The sequence below is a fragment of the Phalangium opilio genome, unplaced genomic scaffold, assembly GCF_054372755.1.
Source record: "Phalangium opilio isolate 3A_F unplaced genomic scaffold, DU_Popi_V2 ptg000025l_1, whole genome shotgun sequence".
Taxonomy (NCBI): Eukaryota; Metazoa; Arthropoda; class Arachnida; order Opiliones; family Phalangiidae; genus Phalangium; species Phalangium opilio.
In genome coordinates this window covers 3,927,317-3,955,312 of record NW_028324156.1, presented here as the reverse complement: position 1 = coordinate 3,955,312, position 27,996 = coordinate 3,927,317, and the positions used below count along the sequence as shown (strand labels likewise).

General features: G+C 41.8%; 3 protein-coding genes across 23 annotated transcripts; all 3 read left to right on the top strand.

Moving 5' to 3' along the window:
- The first annotated feature begins 17 nt into the window (after positions 1-17).
- LOC149691851 (cell adhesion molecule Dscam1-like) lies at positions 18-5,152 on the top strand. Of its 4 annotated transcripts, none has more exons than XM_089869313.1 (12): positions 18-258; positions 379-470; positions 600-884; positions 964-1,089; positions 2,158-2,325; positions 2,394-2,690; positions 2,750-3,114; positions 3,182-3,419; positions 3,481-3,582; positions 3,642-3,827; positions 3,884-4,185; positions 4,258-5,152. In XM_089869313.1, exons 2-12 carry the CDS (start codon positions 389-391, stop codon positions 4,345-4,347), a joined length of 2,241 nt encoding a protein of 746 aa, XP_089725439.1. In that variant the 5' UTR covers positions 18-258; positions 379-388; the 3' UTR covers positions 4,348-5,152. The 4 variants fall into 4 exon arrangements, with proteins under 4 accessions (XP_089725439.1, XP_089725440.1, XP_089725442.1 ...); XM_089869314.1 differs by having other exon boundaries at positions 170-259; positions 407-470; XM_089869316.1 differs by lacking the exons at positions 18-258; positions 379-470; positions 600-884; positions 964-1,089 and adding exons at positions 1,189-1,379; positions 1,439-1,563; positions 1,628-1,915; positions 1,981-2,094.
- Positions 5,019-22,860, top strand: LOC149691850 (cell adhesion molecule Dscam1-like). Of its 17 annotated transcripts, XM_089869300.1 has the most exons (12): positions 11,264-11,372; positions 11,436-11,726; positions 11,783-12,408; positions 12,472-12,762; positions 12,819-12,932; positions 20,183-20,356; positions 20,428-20,724; positions 20,789-21,082; positions 21,146-21,556; positions 21,621-21,806; positions 21,865-22,187; positions 22,251-22,860. In XM_089869300.1, the coding sequence occupies exons 3-12, from the start codon at positions 12,342-12,344 to the stop codon at positions 22,332-22,334; spliced, it is 2,241 nt and encodes a 746-aa protein (XP_089725426.1). In that variant the 5' UTR covers positions 11,264-11,372; positions 11,436-11,726; positions 11,783-12,341; the 3' UTR covers positions 22,335-22,860. The 17 variants fall into 17 exon arrangements, with proteins under 17 accessions (XP_089725421.1, XP_089725425.1, XP_089725423.1 ...); XM_089869301.1 differs by having other exon boundaries at positions 11,436-12,408; XM_089869295.1 differs by lacking the exons at positions 11,264-11,372; positions 11,436-11,726; positions 11,783-12,408; positions 12,472-12,762; positions 12,819-12,932 and adding exons at positions 5,019-5,152; positions 5,230-5,520; positions 5,594-5,716.
- LOC149691849 (cell adhesion molecule Dscam1-like) lies at positions 22,722-27,996 on the top strand. 2 transcript variants are annotated; one of them, XM_089869311.1, is made up of 10 exons: positions 22,722-22,860; positions 23,578-23,874; positions 23,949-24,071; positions 25,372-25,536; positions 25,603-26,264; positions 26,328-26,565; positions 26,639-26,740; positions 26,804-26,989; positions 27,053-27,372; positions 27,444-27,996. In XM_089869311.1, the coding sequence occupies exons 1-10, from the start codon at positions 22,785-22,787 to the stop codon at positions 27,519-27,521; spliced, it is 2,247 nt and encodes a 748-aa protein (XP_089725437.1). In that variant the 5' UTR covers positions 22,722-22,784; the 3' UTR covers positions 27,522-27,996. The 2 variants fall into 2 exon arrangements, with proteins under 2 accessions (XP_089725437.1, XP_089725438.1); XM_089869312.1 differs by lacking the exons at positions 22,722-22,860; positions 23,578-23,874; positions 23,949-24,071 and adding exons at positions 24,134-24,412; positions 24,805-25,095; positions 25,164-25,280.

Below are 27,996 nucleotides of genomic sequence, written 5' to 3'. Positions count from 1 at the left end.
TTATTAATCAATTATCGTCTAAAAATAGTTAACTACTTTAATCATTAATTTGAGCGCGTTTGTTTTCCCGCGTTAGTACCATTCTGTCCAACTAAAACCTACCAAACGTGACGCCATGTTGGCCTAGGGCTTGTAGTTGTAGTAATGCGAAACTGTGACAGAACAGAAGCCGGCCTAGACATCAAAGGCGGCGGTAGTGTTTCCCCGATTCGCGAAAACAAAAACCTTCGCAGAGAAAGAACCAGTTTGAATTAAAAGGTAATTTTAATATCAAAATGTTCAGTAGAAAATTATCTTTATTTTGATGTACAGTTGTTAAAATCGGTTAATTAGACTATTAGTTACGAGAATAAACGTATTTTGATCTCGTCGATATAGAATCCTTAAAATGGCTGCTTTCTTTACGATGAGGGAATCCTATATCAAAGCCATGGTATATTTCCTACTGTTCTTTGGGAGTGTAGTCGCAGGTATACCCAAATTTGACTTTCTTTGACATAAAAATGTTTTATTACTAATTATTTAATATTAGGGTTCAAATTAAAATTAATGATTAATGGGAAAAGATGGCGTAATAATAATTTAAAGTAATTTTACAGAAAAACCCAAAGTAGAACCATTCAGTTTTGCGCCAAGGAAACAGGAAATAGGGTCCACTGTACGAACATTGTGTTCAGTATCCCAAGGTGATTTACCCTTAACAATAACTTGGCTTCATGATGGCAAGAAAATCGAAAGGGACAACGTTGAAATCAAGCATTTGGACGAAATGTCCAAAAGCATCAAAATTGTATCTATAGATGTCAGGGACATTGGAAATTACACTTGTGTCGCTACCAATTCCGCCGGTTTCGACAGCTACACTTTACCACTGAAATTTCAAGGTATTTGAGGGATTTCACCACGAATCAACCCCTCCCCCCCAAAGGACAATTACTTGAAGGATATTAACAATTACTTCAGGTCCACCCAAATGGACGTCATCCCCGCCAGAAGAACTGGATGTCTTGACGGGACAAGTCATTTCTATCAATTGTCACGCGTCAGGATACCCCTACCCTATAGTCACGTGGCGTTATGGTCCAAACTGTAAGCTAAAACATCAAAAGGTCTTAGAAAACGGTTGGGGATACCCTTTTGTACCATTCTTCAGGTTGTAAATCGCGCTGGAATTTAATTCTAAGTTTCCCCGTTCTGGCGTGCTTGATCCCGTATATTTCCCGCATTTGTGACGTACATTGGGTGGGGGGAAGATGTACTAAGGACTAGGAAACGGGTAGGGACGCCATTGATTTGCGTGCGAACTCGCGAAATTGAAAGCGATATTTCAGGCTTTAATCCGTCGAATTGGGTACCAAAAACTGGTTAAAAACGTGAAGGTAAGGTTAGATTTATAAACCCCCTTTTCAAGGAATCACTAGACATCGTTATTTTAAAGAAAATCCCGTTTATTGTCCTACAACGTCCTATTTTCGGTCGTAAGCTCGCAAGAGGTAGCGCACCTCATTATGAGGATCATATTTGGGCTTGTATGTCTGTCCATTGTGATATGTCATGCGTCAGGTAAATTTTATATTCCGGTAAATCGTTCAAAATGGCAACTAAATCGCGCAAATTCTGTATACAGAACCGCCTAAAATCGACCCCTTCAGTTTTGCGCCAAGAAAACCATCTTTAGGTGGTAGGGTCATGGGTACTTGCGCTATTACTGAGGGCGACTTGCCCATGACTATATCATGGGTTCTCAATGGCCAAAAAGTGTTGTCAAACAAACAGAAAATTCTTATAAATGCGCATGAATTTTCTTCAACTTTAACTATACTTAACCTCGATGCCGACGACTTGGGTAATTACTCTTGCGTGGCAACTAACCCTTTTGGTACCGAGAGTTATACAGCGTCCATAATCATTCGAGGTATAATCCTGAATAGTTTTAAAAATGGCGCCAAGTTGTTAGGCCTAACTGAACCAATTTATTAGTACCACCCGCTTTTATCCAAACCCCCACGGATCAGGACGTACTTCGAGGCAGTGCGGTCTCTTTTCACTGCCTATCCAAAGGGTATCCCCGACCGCAAGTACTTTGGTACAATCGTAAGTGCCTCGGGTACACACCATGACGCGGCATTTTTTGAGCTAAGCCTATTTCCGCCATAGCTGATAGTAAAGAGGAAATTATGCCCAATGATGTCCGCAAACGTCTTTGGGAGAATGGAACCCTAACAATAAGTGATGTCACCACCCAAGACTCGGGTCAATATACGTGCGAGGTCAACAATGGAGTCGGTCAACCCTTGAAGGCCATTACCCAGCTTAGAGTCCACGGTTAGGATACCCGCCATAAAATTAGATAAATCTTTATTTTTAACGTTTCTGGTACGTTTTTGAATTAGAACCACCCATAATGTTAAGCGAGTTTCAAACTGTAAGTAGTAAGAGAGGGGAAGCGACAAAAATTAAATGCCGCGCGGAAGGTGAAGCTCCTATTGTCTGGGAATGGAGCCAAGGAGAGAGACTCCTTGGTTTGCCACATTCCGATCGATTTGAAACGTCAGAGGAACGTAAAGCCGGGTACGTCGCCTCGGAACTCGTCATCCGCGAAACCAAAACGGAAGACGCGGGAATTTACAAATGCAAGGCGAAGAATCGTTTCGGAGAAGCGTCGGGGACATTGCAACTCGTGGTTTTAGGTAAGCCTAACATTTAGGCTTAAAGATTTTAAGGTTAAGGTACCTTGAACCATCCGCAGAGCCGCCTAAACCTCCCAGCGACGTTAAACTAACTGAAACTGGAAGTAGATTCGCGCGTTTGTCTTGGAGACCATCCTACTCCGAGAGTAACCCAGTCATTCACTATATCGTTCGTTTTTGGACTAATGACGGGAAAGGTCGAAGGTTACGCGAAGTTCAAGTTCCCGCGGCAACCACGACGGTTTTGAATAAGTTGCACCCGGGTGTGACTTATTACGCCACCATTGTGGCTGAAAATTCAGTTGGAAGTGGGAACCCATCACCCGCTGTTGAGTTTAAAACGACGGAAGAGGAACCAAGCGGACCACCCACTGATATCTCAATACATACCGCCGATTCTACTAGCTTAAAAATCACTTGGAAGGTGAGTTTTTATGGTTTAGGCTTAGCTCTTAAATTGGGAAGCTTCATTTAAATCAAAACGGACTTAGCCACCACCAAGGGACACTTGGAATGGGCGTTTATCTAGTTACCAAGTTGGTTACCGAAAACACGGTACCGAACTGGCCTACCGATTTGAAATGGTTCGCGTCTCTGAAACCCGGAATTTGGAACTAGTTTTAACGTCATTAGACCCTTCAACGCGTTACGATATTATTGTTCGCGCTATGAATCAAGCCGGGATGGGACCATGGTCACCCGAAACCTTGGCTTCAACCTCAAGCGGAAGTACGTTAAAATGTTTACCCAAAATTAGGGTTAACATTAACCCTAAACCTTATACCGATAGATCCCCCGAAAATGCCCGTTTTGAAGATTGTATCTTCAACTAGTCATACCCTACTTCTGGAATGGGATGTCCCCGGTCATCCTAGCCCTGATAGCGTCAAACGTAAGCAAGCCTTGTACTATTTCGTTTGCGCTTGAGGTAACCCAGAATACGCGTCACAGAATTTCTCCTGGAGTATGGGAAGGCCGGTAAAATGAACCAGAAAGTTCATATCCCGGGTAACAAGAGGAAATTATTGCTCCGTGGCCTGGAGAGCAACTTGCGATACGAGTTAAGAATGGCGTCTTACAATGAACACGGACAAAGCCCATTCTCACCCGTTGTCTCGGAAACCACCATGGAATTAAGTAGGCAATCGTAGAAAGTAACCTTAATCCCCCCATTTAACCTTTAAACCTTAAAGGTCACGAGGCCATGACCCAAGAGAACGAAGCGACACCCTTTTACCTACGCCTATACTTTATTGTGCCTGTCGCCGTCTCAGTTACTGTGGTTGTATCCACCCTGGTTGTGGCCTGGGCTTGCGTCGCCCGTACAAGAGCTTTGGAGGCGGCGAGCCATTTGCTACGGGACCCAATTTACGATTATAAGCAACCCATGCTTCATCCTCAGAATGGTTCCCTTCAAGTACCCACACTCAGGGAACATAATATCAACATGGGACCGACCTTGGACGAGGCTTACGATGTCCCTTGGGATATGACTGTGAGTTGATGAAGAATTAATGGTTCTAAAAGGTAGGCCAGTTTTGAATTTTTTTGGCGTGTTTGGTTGCAGCTGGGAGATGGTAGCTATACACGATTGGGTGGTGATGGACGCAGAACCTTGGGTCATCCTAAAAATGACCAGAACAGGCGATCGCGTTAAGTTTCTTCAGTACCTCATAGATAGTTTTTTTTTAATTTCGCGCTTTTCGGTTCTTACCTACGTTTTCAACACGCGAACTATTCTTAACCCTTAAACCCTAGCACCATGGTGCATTCCCACATTTCTGTTATCCACTGCACCATGGGCATGCCGCGAGTTCACCAATCCGCGTGCAAGGTGCGAGACTCTGAAAGGAAAAAACGCGCGTATTTTGAACTCTGGAATGTAGACATGACTGCGGTTTGAATGCGCCAACTCTTTATGGTCTTATGTGGACCTGATTTATAAAGGCTGATGGACTCTTTGTCGTTATTCTTCGTTTATTTTGGTTCTTTTCTACTCTGGAAGCTTTTCAAACGCCTTTAAGATTTAATTCTATAAAAATATCTTCACTGGGATTGGAATTGTTTGTCAGTCGCCATGGTTTAAGGTTACTGACAGTTATCATGATAGGTCACCACTAGTGGCAGTGCGGTTGCCAACAACGCCTTGTTTTATCGAAGAAGGTGTTAGTATTTAGGCTCTCTACAATCTCCTATAAGTCCCGGCTATTTTTTAGCGGTTTTGACGCGTTGAACCCATTGTTAAGTTGATAAGTTCAGTGCCAAGTTTAAATGAAAGTGCCCCAGTGTGTATGAACTGTTAACAAGAACATATTGAAGACGAAAGAAGCCCAAACCTAATAATTGTGCCATCCTCCACACTGCCATACAAGCCAAAAATTCCAAGATGGCTTCTTCCTTCACTCGCGTTACATCATTTTGCGTGATGCTTTGTATTCTAACTCTTCAAATCAGTGCTTCCCGTAAGCTCTATTATTTCTAAGTAATTAGGCCTAATTTATTGATATATAATAATTTTCTGTTTATCTTGTGGTAACAGAAAAACCCATGATATCCCCATTTAAATTCATCCCAAATAAAATAACGGCCGGAGCTCTTGTTAGAACCTACTGTAATGTAATAGAGGGAGCTCAACCTGTGTCCATAGTTTGGCTTCACAATGGAAAACGTCTTGATAAGTCATCGGGTAACGTGGACATCAAAGCAGTCGACGAGACGTCGACTTTGCTTCGTGTAAATGGGGTCGATATCGTCAACATTGGGAACTATACATGCGTCGCAACAAATTCAGAGGGGTTCGACAGTCACACCATCGAACTTAAATTTGAAGGTACTTGCTTCAAATAATTTTATTGCCTTAAGTCTTTTTAATAAACATGTGTCATGGGTGCTACAAATATCAGGACCGCCAAAATGGAAGACCGGACCACCTACTGATCTGGACGTTCTAGCGGGACAAGAAGCCATCTTTACCTGCGCGTCTTATGGGTACCCGATACCAACCGCCTTGTGGTTCCTAGAAATCTGTGAGTACCATTTTAGTTAATATTGCGCGACACTTTTCCACTCTTTACCAACAAGGGGGGTTAATAGAAACCAATGAAGTTCCGAGTACTTGACGACCTTTGGCACCACCTTGCACTAGTGCAGGTGGTGCATTTTCCTCGCGTGTCCCTTATTGTAAATATTTCCGCATCGTGGCGTGGCCGTACTTTTATCCATCTTCTTTTCTATAATCGACAACCTTATTCGCCATTTTTGTTCCTCCTAAGAAGACGGCAGTAACGTTAGGGCGTGTTTTAATCGGTGGAGTGAACATAGTGGGTTATTGAGTGTACACTATCGCGAATTAGTTATTTCTCTGGTTTCGTCATATTATAAAGATCAGCGTTACAATTTTATTCATGGAGATTAGGGCGATCTTGTTTTGCTTTTGCGCCATTGTCCATCTTGGACTTTGCTCCGATTCTGGTTAGTATATGACATTCGAAGTTATAAGCGTACATAAATCTGAAACCCTTCTGTGGCTTGTGCCTTTAGAAACGCCAGTTTTAGAAAAGATTGCGGTCTTGCCAAGTATACTATCTCTCGGATGTCGAGTCCAGCTTATTTGTGCCGTTACTCAGGGTAGTCTACCATTGTCCATAGAATGGACACGAAACGGAGACAAGGTTGGGGCCGAGGGCCAAAGATTACTGGTCAATAAATTGAGCGATTTTACGTCAGTTATAATAATTTCGAGTTTGGACGCGGATCTTATTGGAAATTATACTTGCGAAGCTATTAACCCATTTGGAAGAGCCAGTCGTGTAGCTTCCATTTACTTAGAAGGTATGGGTTAGTCTTGCAACAAAATTGTACCATCTATATCGGTGTTTACTTATAGTACCCCCAACCATGATGGCTAGTCCATCGGACATAGATATACTTCGTGGTAGCGTGGGTCGTTTTCATTGCAACGCCAAAGGGTTCCCCAAACCTAAAGTGACTTGGTACTTGTGTGAGTACTCCCTTAAGATTCTACCACGTAGGTCTTTGACTCTTTTCTCCCATGTGAGGCCGTAAAATATGAACCTCAACTTTTAAACTTACATTCATCTTCGTGGTGTCTTTTGTCCACTTTTCTGTTGGTGTCCTGTTGAGCACCATCTCATAGACTACAGTTGAGCCATTTTACTCCAATTTTAACCGCTCCGTGGCGTGGCCGTGCTTCGTTTGGGGTTGATTTCGCTGGAATATATAGATTTGTCGCCATTTCTTTGTCAGGGAAACGCTGCAAACGCCGTTCTGTCCGTAAAATACCCAATTGGTTTCGGGTTGTATACTAAAGTTTGAGTTAAATCGGGAGATACCTGAACCTTCTTAGTATCAGTAATATAACTATACATTCCTCACGGAATTTGTCCTAAATTCGGCCTTACAAAATCTTATATTGTCCCCTTGGGCGCGATCGCGTTCTATGATGAAGATTGTGTCCCTTGTACTCGGGTTTCACTTTGTAGTCCAACTTGGGTTATGCTCCGACTCTGGTCAGTATTTATTAGAATGATTGAAGACTTTGTGTCCTTGTAACATGACACACTTGCGGGTTTTGCTTACTTTAGAGCCACCAGTTATGGATAAAATCGCGGTATTTCCTAATAATCTCGCTCTGGGAAGTCGTGTCCAGCTTATATGCGTAGTTAATCATGGTAGCCTACCAATGACTTTAACATGGACCCGTAACGGAAACAAAGTTGTGGCTGACGGTCAAAATTTGCTACTAAATAAGTTGAGCGATTATTCCTCGCTTATAATTATTTCAAGTTTGGACGCCGACCTTATTGGCAATTACACTTGCGAGGCCCTTAATCCATTTGGGAAAGCTATACGTGTCGCTCCCATTTATTTAGAAGGTATGAACTCTTTCAGTAAAAAGGTTTTCCCTTCTATAGTGGTGTATTGTTATAGTACCACCAACCATGATGGCGAGTCCATCGGACATAGATATTCTTCGTGGTAGCGTGGGTCATTTTCATTGCAACTCCAAAGCTTTCCCAAAACCCAAAGTTTCGTGGTTCTTGTGTGAGTACTCCCTTAAGATTCTACCTCGCGTGTCTTTGACTCTTTGCTCCCATGTGAGGCCGTATAATATGAGCCTCAACTTTTACGCTTACATTCATCTTCGTGGTGTCTTTTATCCACTTTTCTGTTGGTGTCCTGTTGAGCACCATCTCACTGTTGACCCATTTTACTCCAGTATTTTCCGCTCCGTGGCGTGACCGTGCTTCCTTTGGGGTTGATTTCGCTAGAATATATAGATTAGTCGCCATTTATTTGTCGCAGAAAGACTGCAACGGCGTTCTGTCCATAAAATATCCAATTTGTCTTGGGTAGTATACTGAAGTTTGAGTTAAATCGGGAGATATCTTAACCTTTTTAGTTAACTATACATTCTTTCCTCACTGAATTTATTCTTAAATTCGACCTTACAAAATCTTATATCGCGTTCTAAGATGAAGATTGTGTCCCTTGTACTCGGGTTTCACTTTATAGTCCAACTTGGGTTGTGCTCCGACTCTGGTTAGTTTTTATGATCTTATTTATCGTTCTGTTTATCTAACTTGGTCGTGATATTTCCATTAGAACCACCAGTTATGATTCCAATTGGGATATTCCCTAAAAATCCACCACTAGGAAGTCGCGTCCAATTAATGTGCGTGGTAAATCATGGTAGCTTACCCATGACTATCACTTGGAGACTCAATGGGGCGCAGATTAAGGGTGACGAACGGAGATTGGAAATAAATAAGGTGAACGACTATTCTTCAGCATTAAATATTCCAAAATTGGACGCCGATCACATTGGCAATTACACTTGCGAGGCAATTAATCCTTTTGGTTCGGATATTCATGTTGCCACCATTTACTTAGAAGGTAATAGCTCGATTTGTAGAATGACGCGACGCTCTAAAAGGTAAATTTTTATAGTGCGACCAGCTATGATGGCGACCCCATCAGACATAGATATACTTCGTGGTAGTACGGGTTATTTTCATTGCCACGCAAAAGGGTCCCCTAAACCCAAAGTCACTTGGCTCTTGTGTGAGTACTCCATAGATACTTACCACGCGGGTCTTTGACTCTTTGCTCATTAACCTCCCGTATAAGACCCTTTTCTATCAACATCTTCTGGTATGCTTTACATTCATCTTTATGGCTCCTTTTGCCCACCTTTCTGTTGGTGTCCTGTTGAGCACCATCTCGTAGCTGAGCGTTTCTACTCCAATTTTAACGGCTCTGTGGCGTGGCCGTGCTTCCTTTGGGGTTGATTTCGCTAGAATATATAGATTTGTCGCCATTTCTTTCTCAGGGAAACGCTGCAAACGGCGTCCCGTCCGTAAAATATCCAATTTCTTTTGGGTTATATACTGAAGTTTGAGTTAAATCGGGAGATACCTTAACCTTTTTAGTATCAGTAAGAGAACTATACATTCCTCGCGGAATTTTTTCTTAAATCCAGCATTACAAAATCTTATATCGCGTTCTATGATGAAGCTTGTGTCCCTTGTACTCGCGTTTCACTTTATAGTTCAACTTGGGTTGGGCTCCGACTCTGGTTAGTTTTTTTGATCTTATTTGTCGTTCTGTTATCTAACTTGAATGGGATATTTAATTTAGAACCACCAGTTATGATTCCAATTGGGATATTCCCTAAAAATCCACCACTAGGAAGTCGCGTCCAGTTAATGTGCGTGGTAAATCATGGTAGCTTACCCATGACTATCACTTGGAACCTCAATGGGAATAAAATTGACGCCGATGGGAAGACATTACTACTCAATAAGTTAAGCGACTATTCATCAGTTATAATTATTTCGAGTTTGAACGCGGACCTTATTGGCAATTACACTTGCGAAGCTATTAATCCCTTTGGACGGGATAGCCATGTTGCCTCCATATACTTGGAAGGTAGTAACTAGTAACTGATTTTTGAAATTGTTATCTCGCTCTAAATTGACGCATCCGCCGTTTTAGTACCACCAACCATGATAGCGACTCCATCAGACATAGACATACTTCGTGGTAGCGTAGGTCAATTTCATTGCAACGCTAAAGGGTTCCCTAAACCTAAAGTCACTTGGCTCTTGTGTGAGTACTCCCTTAGATTCTTACCACGCGGGTCTTTGACTCTATGCTCATTAACCTCCCATGTGATGCCCTTACCTATCAACATCTCACATCTTTTTGGCACCTTTTATCCACCTTCCTGTTGGTGTCCTGTTGAGCACCATCTCGCAGTTGAGCCTTTCTACTCCAGTTTTAACCGCTCCGTGGCGTGACTGTACTTCTTGTGGGCTTATTTTCGCTATTACATATCGAGTCGTCGCCATTTCTTTGTCAGGGATTAGAAGCTAACAGAAACCCTCCATCAAAAATAAGCTATTTGTACCCAATAGTATTAAGTTCCAGTGAAATCGAAAGATTCCGTTTAGTAGCGATACTAGATAAAGTTATACAGAAAAAACTATACCCGGATTTGTTTTAAAGTCTGTATTATATCGACTATCTTTCCTTTGGTTGTCCATCGTTTGCAACGATGAAGGTTGTAATACTTGTACTCGGGCTACACCTTGTAGTCCAACATGGGTGGTGTTCGGATTCTGGTTAGTACATCATTTTAAGCTTTAATTGGGCTTAAATTGAGAGCCGAAACCTTGGAAATTTTTGGTTTAGAACCCCCCGTAATGGATAACATCGCGGTGTTTCCAAAAAAGGTTGCGTTAGGAAGTCGGGTCCAGCTAATGTGCGTCGTTAATCATGGTAGCTTACCCATGACTATCACCTGGAACCTCAATGGCAATAAAATTGTCGCGGACGGCAAGAAATTGTCACTTGGTAAAATGAGTGACTATTCGTCAGTTTTAATAATTTCAAGTTTGGACGCGGACCTTATTGGCAATTACACATGCGAGGCTATTAATCCCTTTGGACGGGATAGTCATATCGCCTCCATATACTTGGAAGGTAGTAACCCACTTTTGATATTGTTATCTCGCTCTAAAGTGATGCATCCGCTGCTTTAGTACCACCAACCATGATGGCGACTCCATCAGACATAGATATACTTCGTGGTAGCTTGGGTCACTTTCATTGCAACGCCAAAGGGTTCCCTAAACCGAAGATCACTTGGTATTTGTGTGAGTACACCAAAATGGGGTTAGACGCGTTCCTCCTTGCATCTTTGACTCTTTCCTCATTAACATTCCGTGGGAGGACAACTATCTTTCCATTGCGAATGTTATTTTTACACTGATCGTTATGGCGCCATTGTCCATCTTACTGTTGGTGTCCTGTTGAGCCCCGTTTTAGCCATTCTACTCCAATTTTATCCGCTCCGTGGCGTGGCCGTGCTTCTTTTGGGCTTCGTTTCGATAGTACATATAGATTAGTCGCCATTTCTTTGTCGAGAAATAGAAACTAGTAGAATCTCGCCATCAAAAATAACTGATTTTTACCCCAATTTAACGAATTTAAGTGAAATCGAAAGGTTCAATTTATTAGTAATAATAGAGAGTTTATAAAGTCTGCCTTATAAAATCGAGTACTTTTTCAATTGGGCTTCGTTTTCTATAATGAAGATTGTGGCCCTTGTACTTGGGCTTCACCTAATAGTCCAGTTAGGGTTGTGTTCCGACTCTGGTTAGTTTTGTTCATGTTATTTTTATTTCTGTTTATCTAACTTGAATGGGGTATTTCCTTTAGAGCCGCCAATTATGAATCCTATTGGGTTATATCCTAAAACTCCTTCACTTGGAAGTCGTGTCCAATTAATGTGTGTGGTTAATCACGGGAGCCTACCGTTATCGATCTCCTGGCACCGTAATGGTGCGCAAATCAAGGGGGACGATCAAAGATTGCAAATGAATAAGATTAATGACTATACTTCCCTTTTAATCATTCCAAAATTGGACTCCGATCATATTGGCAATTATACTTGCGAGGCCCTAAACCCTTTTGGTAGAGATACCCACGTCGCTTCCATATATTTGGAAGGTAATTGTATTCATATTAAATGGGACCCATCGACCTCATCCTCAATGTATTTACAGTACCGCCAAGTATGATGGCGAGTCCATCTGATATAGATATACTTCGTGGTAGCGCGGGTTATTTTCATTGCAACTCCAAAGGGTTCCCCAAACCTAAGGTGACTTGGTTCTTGTGTGAGTACCCCCTTAGGTTCATACGACGTAGACCTTTGACTCTTTGCTCATTAACCTCCTATGTGAGGACGTGATCTTTCCATCTCATCGACTATATTTACATTTAACTTCATGGAATCTTGTGTCCATCTTACCGTTGGTGTCTCTTTGACGCACCATGCATGTCACCAATGACCCAGTTTTATCCGCCCTGCGGCGTGGCCGTGCTTCTTTTGGGGCTGATTTCGCTGCAACATATAGATTAGTCGCCATTTCTTCGTCAGGGAAAAGAAGTTAAGAGAGACACGCCATCAAAATAACCGATTTTTCCGCAATGTTTGAGTGAAATTGAAAGATTCAATTTATAGATCAGTTTATACAGCGTACAGTACCGGGACTCTTTTAAAAGTTAGCAGCTTTCGTAAATAGTAAATTTTTCTCTTGACCGTTTTCTTCTCCTTCAACAATGAAGATTGTGTCCCTTGTACTTGGGCTTCACCTAATAGTACAGTTAGGGTTGTGTTCCGACTCTGGTTAGTTTTGTTCATGTTAATTTTAGTTCTGTTTATCTAACTTGAATGGGGTATTTCCTTTAGAGCCACCAATAATGAATCCCATCGCAATATTCCCTAAAAGCCCTTCTCTTGGAACTCGCGTACAATTAATGTGCGTTGTAAGTCATGGAAGCGTCCCAATGTCCATCGCCTGGCACCGTAATGGTGCGCAAATTAAGGGGGACGACCAAAGATTGCAAATCAATAAGGTTAATGACTATACTTCCCTTTTAATCATTCCAAAATTGGACTCCGATCATATTGGCAATTATACTTGCGAGGCCCTAAACCCTTTTGGTAGAGATACCCACGTCGCTTCCATATATTTAGAAGGTAATTGTATTCATATTAAATGGAACCCATCGACCTCATCCTCAATGTATTTACAGTACCGCCAAGTATGATGGCGAGTCCATCTGATATAGATATACTTCGTGGTAGCGCTGGTTATTTTCATTGCAACTCCAAAGGGTTCCCCAAACCTAAGGTGACTTGGCTCATGTGTGAGTACCCCCTTAGGGTTATACGACGTAGACCTTTGACTCTTTGCTCATTAACATCCCATGTTAGGGCGTGATCTTTCCATCTCGTCGACTATATTTACATTAAACTTCATGGAATATTGTGTCTCTTTGTTGCACCATGTCACCAATGACCCATTCCACTCCAGTTTTATCCGCCCTGTGGCGTGGCCGTGCTTCCATTGGGGTTGATTTCTCTGCAACATATAGATTAGTCGCCATTTCTTCGTCAGGGGAAAAAAGTTAATAGAGACACGCCATCAAAATAACCGATTTGTACGCGATGTTTGAGTGAAATAGAAAGATTCCATTTGTACAGCAGTTTATACAGCGTTCAGTACCGGGATTCGTTTTAAAGTTAGCTTTCGGATATTTGTAAATTTTTCTCGTGACCGTTTTCTTCTCCTTCAACAATGAAAATTGTATCCCTTGTGCTTGGGCTTCACCTAATAGTCCAGATAGGGTTGTGTTCAGACTCTGGTTAGTTTTCTTGATATTAATATAAGTTCTGTTTATATCTAACTTGAATGGGATTTAATTTAGAACCACCAATCATGAATCCCATCGCAATATTTCCTAAAAGTCCTTCACTTGGAAGTCGTGTTCAATTAATGTGCGTTGTAAACCATGGTAGCCTACCAATGTCCATCACTTGGCACCGCGATGGAGCCCAGGTTAAAGGCGAAACCCCAAAACTGCAAATCAATAAAGCTAACGACTTTTCTTCGATTCTGAACATTCCAAAATTGGACGCCGATCATATTGGCAATTACACTTGCGAAGCTCTTAATCCTTTTGGTAGAGATACCCATGTTGCATCTATTTACATTGAAGGTTATTTATTTAAGCAAATCATGTATACTATGTGGAGCTCTTTTATAAATCCACGTATCTTTTAGTGCCATCAACCATGATGGCCAGTCCATCGGACATAGATATACTCCGAGGTAGCGCGGGTTATTTTCATTGTAACGCCAAAGGTTTCCCAAAACCCAAAGTAGTTTGGCTTCAGTGTGAGTAAATAAGACTCTGCATTTTTAGAAGTGCACCACTTCAGCTCTTTGCTCCTCATACTTGACTCTTCATTATCCATGGGTCACGGTGGTCACAATTGACTCACGGGTATCCCGAGATGCTCTTATAGTTGGATTTTATCCGCTCCGTGGCGTGGCTGTGCCATTTCTCGCTGCATTTCCAGATGAAATACATTATAGTCGCCATTAATTTTTGTCCGAACGGAGTCTTGTGGTAATTTTGTGAAGTTAGGTTTATCGGTATCTGGGTAGAATAATTGAAATCCAGTTTCGGAGATCATAGTTTAAATTACAAATACCAGAAAGGTAGAACTATTCTCTCAGTTCGAGCAGCGATTTTAGTTAATAAGGTGATGTTTTCATTTGGGCGTAGCTCTATGGGAATCGAATTCATTACATTCGCGTTATGCGTCGTAGTCCATCTCGGCCTGTGCTCTGCAGATTCTGGTCAGTTAGTTTTGTTGACGATAATTCTATTTGTCTGCCGCTGAATTTACCATTTCTGACATGTGGTCTACTATCGTATTTAGAGCCACCAGTTATGGATCCTATTGTAATATCTCCTAAGAAATATACAATCGGAAGTCGCGTCCAAGCCATGTGCGCCGTAGGTAGTGGTAGCCTACCGCTTTCAATTTCTTGGAAACGTTATGGAGTCGATGTTAAACCCGAGAGTGGAAAATTACAAATAACTAAAGTTAACGAATACACTTCACTTCTAATCATTGCTAAGTTAGACGCTGATCATATTGGCAATTACACTTGCGAGGCGACTAACCCATTTGGAAGAGATAGTCATGTCGCTTCCATCTATTTAGAAGGTAATTTCTCATTTCGGACCAGGTTACCCTTTGACCTAAATGACCTTTATTATAGTTCCCCCAACAATAATATCAATTCCATCGGACATAGACATTCTTCGCGGTAGTGCGTGTTATTTTCATTGTAACGCCAAAGGTTTCCCTAAACCCAAAGTGACTTGGTTCTTGTGTGAGTACCCAACCCCATCTTTGGCTCTTTCCTCATGAAGACATTTGTGTATCAAGGGAAATCGTTCTGTAGAATTATTACACATCTTTCCAACAACCAGTACACATTGAGTTTGTTGCCACTCCACAACGATGTTATTTATATTCTTTTGGTATCTCTTCAGTATTCGCTTGTCCTCTTCACCCTTAGCTTCTTATCCTTCGACTTTAGCCGCTTTGTGGCGTGGTCGTACCTTGTTTTCGGTTCATTTCTCGGTCTCAGATATATTAGTCGCCATTTCGTTTCATCAAGGGAGGGAGTTCCTGAGCTTCTGAGCTCTGTAATTTGAATTTTTGACTTAAATCGGACTACATTAACTTGTAAATCATTATAGCCTTGCAAATTAGTCGCTAATTGTTCAGTTTTCAAAGTCAAACGCATTGATATTTGTACCATCTATCTAATATGGGGATTCGCGTTGTCGCACTCGCGCTCTTCGTCGCAATTCAACAATGCCTTTGCTCCGACTCTGGTTAGTTTTGTTGGTTAGTTATTTATTCAGTCTTATTCATGACCCACGATTATTGCTTTAGAAGCACCAGTCATGGATGCTATAGGGATATTCCCTAAAACATTTGTGATCGGAACACACGTTCAAGCTATGTGTGTTTGTCGTGGTAGTCTACCTCTATCTATTACTTGGACGCGTAATGGGAACCCAATTAAGGAGGATGATCAAAAGTTACAAATCAATAAAGTCAACTCCTTCACTTCTCTTCTAATTATTCCGAAATTGGACGCGGATCACATTGGAAATTACACTTGCGAGGGGATTAACCCTTTTGGAAGAGATCGACAGGTTGCTTCCATTTATCTAGAAGGTAATGTACGCCATGTCACGTGGCCTAACGCGTCATTTACCTTATCAACTGATGCCCCCTTATAGTACCACCGACAATGATAGCCAGTCCGTCGGATATAGATATACTTCGAGGTAGCTTGGGATTCTTTCATTGTCACACCAAAGGTTTTCCCAAACCTAAAGTGTCATGGTTTTTGTGTGAGTAGTTACGGTCCCTTTGTTATTACGACCTTCAAGCTCTTCGTCTCTTATTCACCACAAAGTGCCCCACGTTGGATTTAGATTGATATCAGTCCGCTTTGCTTTATACTTGTCCTTTTCACCATGGTTGAGTATGTCACCTTGGCCTTTCTGGTTTATCCGCTCTGTGGCGTTGTCGTGCCTTGTTATATTCTCTTCTGGTTCACATCGTTAGTCGCCATTTCTTTCCATCGGGGACGAAGCGAGACAACACCCTTCTTGATTTACACGAAGATTGAATCGAAAGCGACGTTGTTAAGTCCTTAATTTACAAATTATACTCCTTCAAAGTATTGTTATTATTCTTCGAGCGTATTTTCATTTCGGATTCGATAATGAAAGTTCTATCCATCATAATCGCCCTGTATGTTGTTGTCCAGCTAGTCGGGTGCTCCGACTCTGGTTAGTACAGCCAGTACATCTGAAGTTAATTCCTCTCCAATTGTTGATAATTTTTCGGCTTATTGATTGTTAGAGCCTCCTGTTATGGATACAATTGGGATATATCCCAAAAAGCCGACACTGGGAAGCCACGTTCAAGCCGTGTGTGTTGTGAGTAGTGGAAGTCTACCTCTAACAATTAGTTGGACTCGTAATGGTGACGTAGTCAACCCCGAGACCCAAAGATTACGTATCAATAAACCTAGCGATTTTACTTCCCTTCTAATTATTCCAAAATTGGACTCCGATCATATTGGAAATTACACTTGCGAAGCTATCAATCCTTTTGGAAGAGATAGCCACTTAGCTTCCATTTATTTAGAGGGTAAAATTATACAAGCCTATATTGACCAGTTATCTAAAGGTGATTTCCGTTGCAAACTATAGTACCTGCAAGTATCATAGCAAGCCCGTCGGACAGTGATATACTTCGTGGTAGCCCGGGTTATTTTCATTGTAATGCCAAAGGTTTCCCAAAACCCAAAGTGACCTGGTTCTTGTGTGAGTACCCAACCCCATCTTTGGCTCTTTCCTCATCAAGACATTTGTGTATCAAGGGAAATCGTTCTGTAGAATTATTACACATGTTTCCAACAACCAATACACATTGAGTTTGTTGCCACTCCACAACGATGTTATTTATATTCTTTTGGTATCTCTTCAGTATTCGCTTGTCCTCTTCACCCTTAGCTTCTTATCCTTCGACTTTAGCCGCTTTGTGGCGTGGTCGTCCCTGTTTTCGGTTCATTTCTCGGGCCAGATATATTAGTCGCCATTTCTTTTCATCAAGGGAGGGAGTTCCTGAGCTTCTGAGCTCTGTAATTTGAATTTTCGACTTAAATCGGACTACATCAACTTGCAAATCATTATAGTCTTGCAAATTAGTCGCGAATTGTTCAGTTTTCAAAGTCAAACGCATTGATATTTGTACCATCTATCTTATATGGGGATTCGCGTTGTCGTACTCGCGCTCTTCGTCGCAGTTCAACAATGCCTTTGCTCCGACTCTGGTTAGTTTTGTTGGTTAGTTATTTATTCAGTCTTGTTCATGACCTACGGTTATTGCTTTAGAGCCACCAGTCATGGATGCTATAGCAATATTCCCTAAAACATTTGCGATCGGAACCCACGTTCAAGCAATGTGTGTTTGTCGTGGTAGCTTACCTCTATCTATTACTTGGACGCGTGATGGGAACTCAATAAAGGAGGACGGTAGAAAATTACAAGTCAATAAGGTCAACTCCTTCACTTCTCTTCTAATTATTCCGAAATTGGACGCCGATCACATTGGAAATTACACTTGCGAGGGGATTAATCCTTTTGGAAGAGATCGACAGGTTGCTTCCATTTATCTAGAAGGTAATATACGCCATGTCACGTGACCTAACGCGCCATTTACCCTGTCAACTGATGCCCCCTTATAGTACCACCGACTATGATAGCCAGTCCGTCGGATATAGATATACTTCGAGGTAGCTTGGGATTTTTTCAGTGTCACGCCAAAGGTTTTCCCAAACCTAAAGTGTCCTGGTTTTTGTGTGAGTGACTGCGGTCGTTTTGTTATAACGACCTTCAAGCTCTTCGCCTCTTATTCACCACAAAATGTCCCCAAACTGGTTTTGGTTTCATATCAGTCCCCATTACTATATACTTGTCCTTTTCACCATGGTTGAGTATGTCACCGTCACCTTTCTGGTTTGTCCGCTCTGTGGCGTTGTCGTGCCTTGTTAGTTTCTCTTCTAGTTCATATCGTTAGTCGCCATTTCTTTCCATCGGGGACGTAGAGAGCCAACACCCTTCTTGATTTTGAATTCTTAGTTTTATACAAATTCTACGTCTGTTGTCAAAGTGTTGGTCTTTTCGCTTTGTCTTATTTTAATTTCGAATTGGATAATGGAAATTATACCCATTATCATCGCGCTTCATGTTGTTCTCCAAGAAGTCTGGTGCTCTGCCGACTCTGGTTAGTACAGCTGAAGTTGATTTACTTAAGTTCTTTATAATTTGCGGGGAATGTCTATAATTATATGCAATATTGCACTTAGAACCGCCAGTAATGGATCCTATTGGCGTATTCCCCAAAAAAGTAACACTTGGTAGCCACGTACAAGCCCTATGCGTGGTAAGCCACGGTAGCCTACCATTGTCCATAACATGGACACGTAATGCGGACAAGGTTATTGCGGACGGCAAAAAACTGCAAATTAATAAGCTGAGCGATTATACTTCCATTCTTATCATTCCGAGTTTGGACGCCGATAATATTGGAAATTATACTTGCGAAGCTATAAACCCATTTGGAAGAGCCAGTCATGTAGCTTCTATATACTTAGAAGGTAATGACGCCACACTTAGAGGGCAAGTCATGTATATGAATTAATGTAATTACAGTACCACCTACTATGATAATCACCCCGTCGGACAGTGATATACTTCGTGGTAGCGCGGGTTATTTTCACTGTAATGCCAAAGGTTTCCCCAAACCCAAAGCGGTCTGGCTTTTGTGTGAGTACTTGGCGTAACTCTTTGGCTCATTAACTCATGAACAGCCCGCGGACCGTCTTTAATTTAGTCTAGCCACCAAACTGATTTGTTTATTTGTCATTCAATTACCTACCATTGAATGGCAATCGCGATGCAAGTGTTACATCAATGTTGTACCTAGTCACCACCTGCTCAAATGTTCCATTTTATCCGCTCTGTGGCGTGGCCGAGCTTCGTTTGCTTTCATTTCTTAATTTACTGTAGCTTTTTTTATGGTCGCCATTTCTCCTTTTACACGACGTGAATGGAATAATACTGAAAGTTTTGGGTGTAATTTCACTGTTCCGAAGGGAAGATATTTGATCGAAATAGTCTTATCATCTTCAACAATCTAAGTTAGATAATCTGAACATCGATTTTTCCGGTAAATCGCTTGAATACGTCGCGTAGCTTTATTTCTGTGTTTTCTTGGTCCACTTGGGCGTAGCTCCGTTAGAATAATGAAGTTCATCTCCATTGCGTTTGTTTGTTTCGTTGTCATACAACTTGGGGCGTGTTCCGACTCTGGTAAACTTGTTGTTTGATAAATTATACGCCCTTCTGTTTAGCTTTTTCTAAGCAATTCACTATGGATTTAGAACCTCCAGTTATGGATCCAATTGCGGTTTTGCCCAAAAAGCTTTCTCTGGGAAGTCGGGTACAAGCTATGTGTGTCGTTAATCGGGGTAGTCTACCCCTTTCTATTACATGGAGACGCAATGGGGTAGAGGTCGTGCCCGATGGGCATAAGATACAAATTAGTAAATTTAACGACTACACATCTATTCTAAACATTCCGAGTCTTGATGCTGACGTCATTGGCAATTACACGTGTGAAGGCATCAATCCATTTGGGAGAGATAGTCACATGACTTCAATTTATCTTCAAGGTTTTGTCCAATTACTTTACGTGTTATTAAATGAAGTTATAAGTATCGTATCAAATTTAATATATTGATACAGTCCCACCGACCATGATGTCAAGTCCATCTGACTTAGATATCCTTCGTGGTAGCCCAGGGTATTTGCATTGCAACGCTAAAGGTTTCCCTTTACCTAAAGTAGTTTGGTTGCTGTGTGAGTAAAGAGTCGAAGAGTGGTGCATTTTATTTTCGGGTTAGGCCAAAAAAATAACAGTTTTCTATTGCTGATAAAAATTACAGCTGATAACACCAGAGATCAGGTAAGTTTACGTAGCGATGGGAAACGAAAAATCTACGAGAATGGAACCCTTCTAATCAACGACGTACAAGTTGACGACTCTGGGAAGTATACTTGCGAAGTGGATAATGGGGTTGGACAGAAACTGACCGCGTCAGCCTTCTTGAAAGTACATGGTACGTGAAATAATTTTTCGTCTTCTGACGCGAGGACACGCGTCAATTTTTCTATTGAATCCTGTACGTAGAACCACCCGTGATGATCACCGAATTCCAACCAATTACAAGCAAGAAGGGACAGATGACCAAAATTAAATGTAGCGCTAAGGGAGAGACGCCCATTATCTGGGAGTGGTTGAAAGCCGGTTCGCATCTTCCCGTCTTTCACGGTGACAGATTGGAAGCTACTGAAGAGGTCAAAGCCGCTTTCGTCACCTCTGAACTTGTCATCAGAGATACCAAGACGGAAGACGCGGCGGTTTACGAGTGCAAGGCCAGAAACAAGTTTGGGGAAACTTCGGGAACTGCCGAATTGACTGTCTTAGGTTAGATTAACTCGGTGGGTTCATACGCATTAGAGGTCAGACTGACCAATTTTTGCCAAAATAGAACCACCAGATGCGCCGAAGGATGTTAAGGTCACCGAAGTTGGTAGTCGTTTTGCGCGTCTATCCTGGAGACCACCTTATTCCGGAAATAGTCCAGTCATCCATTATAAGGTGAGGTATTGGACCAATGACGGCAAAGGTCGCAGACTTCAAGAGATTCACATCCCTGGCGAGGTTTCTTGTCACTTACAAAACATTCATCCTGGTACGAGGTACCATGTGGCCGTAGTGGCCGAAAACTCAGTCGGCGCGGGAAATCCATCTAACCCAGTGGACTTTATGACCAAAGAAGAAGGTACTTGTACTTGTACTTACCTTTTTGTCCTGTGCTGATTTTTAAACTAAACAATTTAATCAGAACCTAGCGCGGCCCCTACTGACGTAGTGGTCCATGTTGTGGACTCTACCAGTTTGAAAGTAACGTGGAAGGCGCCACCGAAAGACAGTTGGAATGGTCGGTTGACCAGCTTCCAAGTTGGGTTTAGACAACACGGGGTTGAGTTGGCGTATCGCTTCGAAATGGTTAGAATTCGTGAACAAAAGAGTCCCGAATTGACCCTCTCGGGATTGCAACAATCGACCCGATATGACGTCATCGTTCGCGCTATTAACGCGGCCGGAAATGGACCGTGGTCACCAGAAATGTCCGCTTACACCTCTAGCGGAAATCCCCCAGCTACTCCTATACTTAGAATCGTCTCTTCAACTAGTCATACCTTACAAATAGAGTGGGATGTTCATGGACTTAACAAACCGGATCATGTTAAACGTAAGCCAGTTTTAAATAGTCCTTGGGGTCTGTTGATTTACTTAAACAAAATGGACGCGTGTAGAGTTTGTCCTCGAGTATGGGAAGGCGGGAAAAATGAGTGAGAAGGTTCACATTCCCGGAAGTAAGAGAAAGCTACTATTGCGCGGGTTGGAAGGCAACATCCGGTACGAGTTAAGAATGGCTTCTTACAACGAACACGGACTTAGCGCCTTTTCTCCAACTGTCTCTGAAACCACCATGGACTTTCGTAAGTACTACATGTTTTTTGTTCTCATTTGAACTCGCGTAACCTTGGTACTGCGCAGAATCCGAAGCCATGACGCAAGAAAACGAGGCCACACCCTTCTACCTCCGACTTTACTTCATCGTACCAGTGGCCGTCTCAGTGACTGTTGTAGTGTCCACGTTGGTCGTTGCTTGGGCATGCGTGGCCCGAACTAGGGCCTTGGAATCTGCTAGTCACTTATTGAGGGAAACCCCGTACGATTATTGTGCCAAAATGCCCTTAGCCCCTCAACAACAACAACAACAAGGTCCACCTCAGATACCCATCAATTCCGCAACCCTTCGACCAGAGCATCGCCCTCCGACTTTAGAGGAAGCTTACGATCTACCTTGGGATATGACTGTAAGTTAGGCCTGATTAACCAATTAGTGGGAGGGTTTTGATTACATATCGATGTCCGTGTAGTTAAATGATGGCAGCTACACACGTCTTCAAAACGGGGATGGTCGTCGGACCATCAGGGCTGAACATAACCGTCGCTCGCGTTAAAATTTTTCGTGTTTTCGTGTTTTCGCGCGCGTTTTTCTTCAGTTCCTTACAGTTCAGTCATTAAGTTAAACTTTTAAGTACCGTTTGATCCTCTCTTCATCTTTGTCCACGGCAGCTCTCTATAATTATCTACTTAAATGTCAAGTACATTTTTGTGCGTGCTTTTAGCTACAATCTACTTCAGTGCGGTTCCTGTAGGCGGCGAAGTTGTCGCGGACAATTATACAATAGAAACGAAGACATATTGCTCTCTCTCTTCCGTGATCTTGGTTCCGCATTGTGCGTTTTATAATTGTATTTAACCGGAAATTAACGAGATATCGCGCCTTGTTAATTGAAATTACGGATTTCTAAACTAAAACGGACAAAGTGCGCGTGCGTCATTTGACTCATTTTACGTTTGGAATAAAATACTCAGTGTTCAATAAGTGATCCAAGGATTCCAAGAAAATGGCCTCTTCATCGACCCTTATCCTCTCTATTGGTGTATGTCTTATTCAGCTTCTCAATATGGTGAAATGTTTGGGTGAGTGTGAACTTGAAAATCCTTTCTTATTTTGGGGGGCAATCCCTGCTCAGGGTAGGTGGTCTAAGGGGCAACTCTCTGCGGGTGGTTTAGTGTCGAATTTTTGGGCTTTATCTGGTATTGGGATCGGTTTTTCTTGGGGGTTTACAAGTAGGTGGTAATTGCGGCTTTATATTGGGATGTTTTATGCTCGAAGAACCCAAATATGATTTGAGAACGTGTGACAGTCCATTGTAAGTTTCTGTAAGGTGTTTCTTTTGCCCTGGGAGTGGGATAACAGCAAGGCTCAAACGTTCTCGAGTTTGTTGTGGGTTCTTGATTTATATTGGGATGTTTTATATTCTTAAGAACCCATATTTGATTTGAGAACGTATGGCAAACCATTTTAAGTTTCTGTAAGGAGTTTCTTTCGCACTGGGATAACGGCAAGGCTCAAACGTTCTCAAGTTTATTGTGGGTTCTTGATTTATATGGGATGTTTTATGTTCTTAAGAACCCATATATGATTTGAGAACGTATAGCAAGCCATTTGAAGTTTCTCTAAGGTGTTACTTTTGCAATGGGATAACGGCAATGCTCAAAGGTTCTCAAGTTTAATGTGGGTTCTATTTTTATGTTGTCAGCGTGAAGTTTGACAATTTTCTAAGAATACCGTGGGGTTTTGAATGATTTGTGAGGTTGTAAAAAGGGGTTTCTTGTTTGGTTTGTTTGTAACAGAAAAGCCAACTATAGAACCTTTAAGGTTCTCTCCAAGTAAACCAGCAGCTGGTGGTGTGGTACGGTCTTATTGTACTGTTATCGATGGGGAACCACCTTTCAAAATATCGTGGTTATTTAATGGGAAAGTAATTGAAAAATCAACCCAGAATGTTGCAATAAAGGTTGTTGATGATGATGGTACTTCAGTACAAATAAGAGTTAAGGACATCGATGTCTCTAATATTGGGAACTATACTTGCGTTGCCACAAACTCCGCTGGTTTTGATAGTCATACTATTCAACTTAAATTCGAAGGTTAGCAATAGGAGTTAAATTGATATTAATTAGAATATATTTTAATGTTAATTATGGGTTGGGGAAATTATTAGGCCCTCCTAAATGGAAACAAACTCCCCCTGCCCAAGTGGATATTCTGGTAGGGGAAAGGGTTACTTTACCCTGTGAAACTACTGGTTATCCATTACCAACAACGTTATGGTTCAGGTACAAATGTAAGTCCGTTTTAATTAAGGTGTTAAATTGGTTTATATCGATTCTTTGATTGACAACGCGTCTTCGTGGTCGTCTTTGACTTTAAATTAACCGCCTTGTCCTGTTGACAACCCACCACAGTGGCGTACTTGTACCCCGGTTAAATCTAACCCAATGAGAGTCAACCATCAGACCCGATGTTAAAATTCTGTACAATTCCTTCTCATCACTGACAATTTGTCGCCATTACTGACCCCTTACTGTTGTTGTAACATTAGATACTGTAACTGAAGTAAAATGATTACAAGAATCAGTAGCCTACTTCTGATAATGATTTTAATGGAAGGATGTTTTACTTCCTGTCTGTACTATCTTTGTTTATATTATTATATCCCTTATTCAGATATTAGTTTTAATATATTGATGTAAGCTTACAATAATGAAAATATGGAACTAGACAAAAGAAATAAAATGTTTTATAATTTAGGGTAATTATTATTTAGCTTAATCGCTGTGTAATTAAGCCTATGGGCAATCAATTTATGGCGTTTCATTACTCGCGCGTGAGTCACATTTGTTTTGGTTGTGATTCACCGCAATGTAGCTTAGCTTTAGGGGGACAAACCGCCCATTACATTTTCCGGGTTCGGGATAAAAACAAAAATCAATAATTTCAATTTCATTGTTAGCATCTGACTTTGGAAAGGGAAGTGGTAGATTTTATTGTCAATTTTTTGTTTGTGGTTTCGTTAGAGCCTCCGGTTATGGAACCAATACATCCTCTTCCTAAAAATCCATCTTTGGGGAAAAGATTACAAGCTACTTGTGTTGTGTCCGAGGGAAGTTTGCCCTTGTCATTAACTTGGCTTCACAATAGCCAAAAAATTACACCTGATAACAAAAACGTAATCATTAACAAAATGCACGACTTTTCGAGTACGTTGTTGATAAAGAATTTTGAGATTGACAATATTGGCAATTATACTTGCGAAGCTGTTAATCCATTTGGAAAAGATAGCTACACAACCTCAATTTACCTTGAAGGTAGCCAACGCCCACCTATTCTTAGATTTCATCTCAAAAGTCCTCAATGCATATATTACTGTTTCCAGTCCCCCCTTCGTTAATAACCGGACCATTGGACGTAGATGTAATACGTCATAGTACTGCCAACATGAATTGTTTGGCCAAGGGTTATCCTATCCCTAGAGTTTTATGGTACCGCGAATGTGAGTCAAAGAATCGAATACCAGTTAATTGGTTACCAACTTGACCTCTGCGTTTGTTTAAACCCCTTTGGTATATGTATTAAAAAAATAGCTGATGGTTCACGAGACCATCTGAATGATGTCAAATGGAAAGTTTCTGAAAACGGTACTCTGACCTTGACTAAGGTCAACGTGGATGATTCTGGAATGTACACCTGTGAGGTCAATAATGGGGTTGGGGAAAAGTTGACCGCTTCGGCCACTTTACGCGTTCACGGTTAGTCTACTTAATGTCTAAGGTGTAAGGTATAGTTAAGAACCTGAGGAATATGGTGATTTTCAGAGCCACCGGTTATTATCACCGAATTTCAAACGGTGAACAGTAAGAAAGGTCAAATCACCAAAATCAAATGCAGCGCCAAGGGTGAAAGCCCCATCGTTTGGGAATGGTTAAAAGGGGGTAAACACTTGCAACTCTTCCACGGGGACAGATTGGAAGCTACTGAAGAGGTCAAAGCCGCTTTCGTCACCTCTGAACTCGTCATCAGGGACACCAAAACGGAAGACGCTTCCGTTTACGAGTGTAAAGCGAGAAACAAATTCGGGGAGACATCCGGGACAGCCGAATTGACTGTTCTGGAACCCCCGGACGCGCCTAAGGACATTAAGGTAACTGAGGTTGGCAGCAGGTTCGCCAGGTTGACCTGGAGGGCACCGTATTCCGGGAACAGCCCCGTTATTCACTACAAAGTTCGCTACTGGACAAACGACGGGAAAGGTCGTAGACTTCAAGAGGTTCACGTACCATCAGAGATATCTTGCCAGTTGAAAAACTTGCATCCCGGGGTCAAATATCACGTCGCGGTTGTTGCCGAAAACTCTGTAGGCTCTGGTAACCCATCCATTCCGATTGAATTGACCACCAGCGAGGAAGAACCAAGCGCGCCTCCAACTGATGTTATGGTGCAAGTGATGGACTCAACCAACCTTAAGGTCACCTGGAAGGTAAGGGCTTCGTACGTATTTATTATCAGTAGCGCGGCTTAGCCTAATTACCACGCGTTTTAGGTCCCACCAAGGGACACTTGTAATGGTAGATTGACAAGCTACCAGGTAGGTTTTCGTCAACACGGAGTCGAGTTGGCGTATCGCTTTGAGTTGGTTCGTATCCGGGAACACAAATCACCCGAACTGACCTTGTCTGGTTTACAACCCTCTACCCGTTACGATGTTATTGTACGCGCTATTAACGCTGCCGGCAATGGACCATGGTCACCGGAAGTGTCGGCTTACACCTCAAGCGGAAGTAGGTGTTATTTTTTAGGAATTATCCCATCCCGTGAATATAAATGGTTTTTTGAAAACCTAAATTCGCGTAGATCCACCAAACCCTCCTGTTTTGAGGATTGTATCCTCAACTAGTCATACCTTGCAGCTTGAATGGGATGTCCATGGTTTACCCAAACCTGACGCGGTTAAACGTAGGTTTCAAATAGTTGCGCAAAGCTTTAGGTTAAGTTACTAAGAACGCGATTAATAAACAGAGTTTGTCCTCGAGTATGGGAAGGCGGGGAAAATGAGTGAGAAAGTACACATTCCCGGAAGTAAGAGAAAGCTACTGTTGCGCGGGTTGGAAGGCAACATCCGGTACGAGTTAAGAATGGCTTCTTACAACGAACACGGACTTAGCGCCTTCTCTCCAACCGTCTCTGAAACCACCATGGACTTTCGTAAGAGGTTTATTTCAGGTATTATTCGTCCCAGTATGAACCTGTAACCTTGGTACTGAGCAGAATCCGAAGCCATGACTCAAGAAAACGAGGCCACACCCTTCTACCTCCGTCTTTACTTCATCGTACCAGTGGCCGTCTCGGTAACTGTTGTGGTGTCCACGTTGGTCGTCGCTTGGGCTTGCGTGGCCAGAACTAGGGCCTTGGAATCTGCTAGTCACTTATTGAGGGAAACCCCTTACGATTATTGCGCCAAAATGCCCCTTGCCCCTCAACAACAACAATGTCCTCCACAGATGCCCATCAACTCAGCAACCCTTCGACCGGAACATCATCGCCAATTGAACTTAGAGGAAGCTTATGATCTACCATGGGATATGACGGTAGGTTTTGGTTCTAGGTAACACGTGTGTTGCAGTACCCACCCATCCAATGTTTTGATTGGTTTGCCCAGTTGGGAGACGGAAACTACACTCGTCTACCCAATGGAGATGGACGAAGGTCAATGAGAGGAGACAGAAGATCGCGCTAAACCTTTTGCTCCCTTTTTCTACCAACATTTCTATATAGGCCTATAATGAGATTAAGCTCAAGTGTCCAATAACTAAAGATACCAACTCATTTTCTATATGGTGCATAATATTTACAGCCAACCAATGTTTGTGTACAAGTACAGATCCACTTCCGGAATATTCGGAAGTTACATATATCTTAGTGCATAAATAATTTTAACGCAATAAGCTTATATCTAGTTTAGTGGGTTGAATTTCAAGCCACATTATCTTATAATATCGTGCCATTAACTATGGATCTCAATTTATAAATGCTCTCTCGCAACATTTTTGAAATAACTAATAACCACTCCTCTCTACAATTATTGTGTAAATACTCCATTATTATTTATTACTCCAAAAAAAAAATCAAGAACAAAATAATTCCATGACGTATTGTTGAATATATTATAATATATCAATCTTTATAGCGAGAAATAAACGTTTTTACAAATA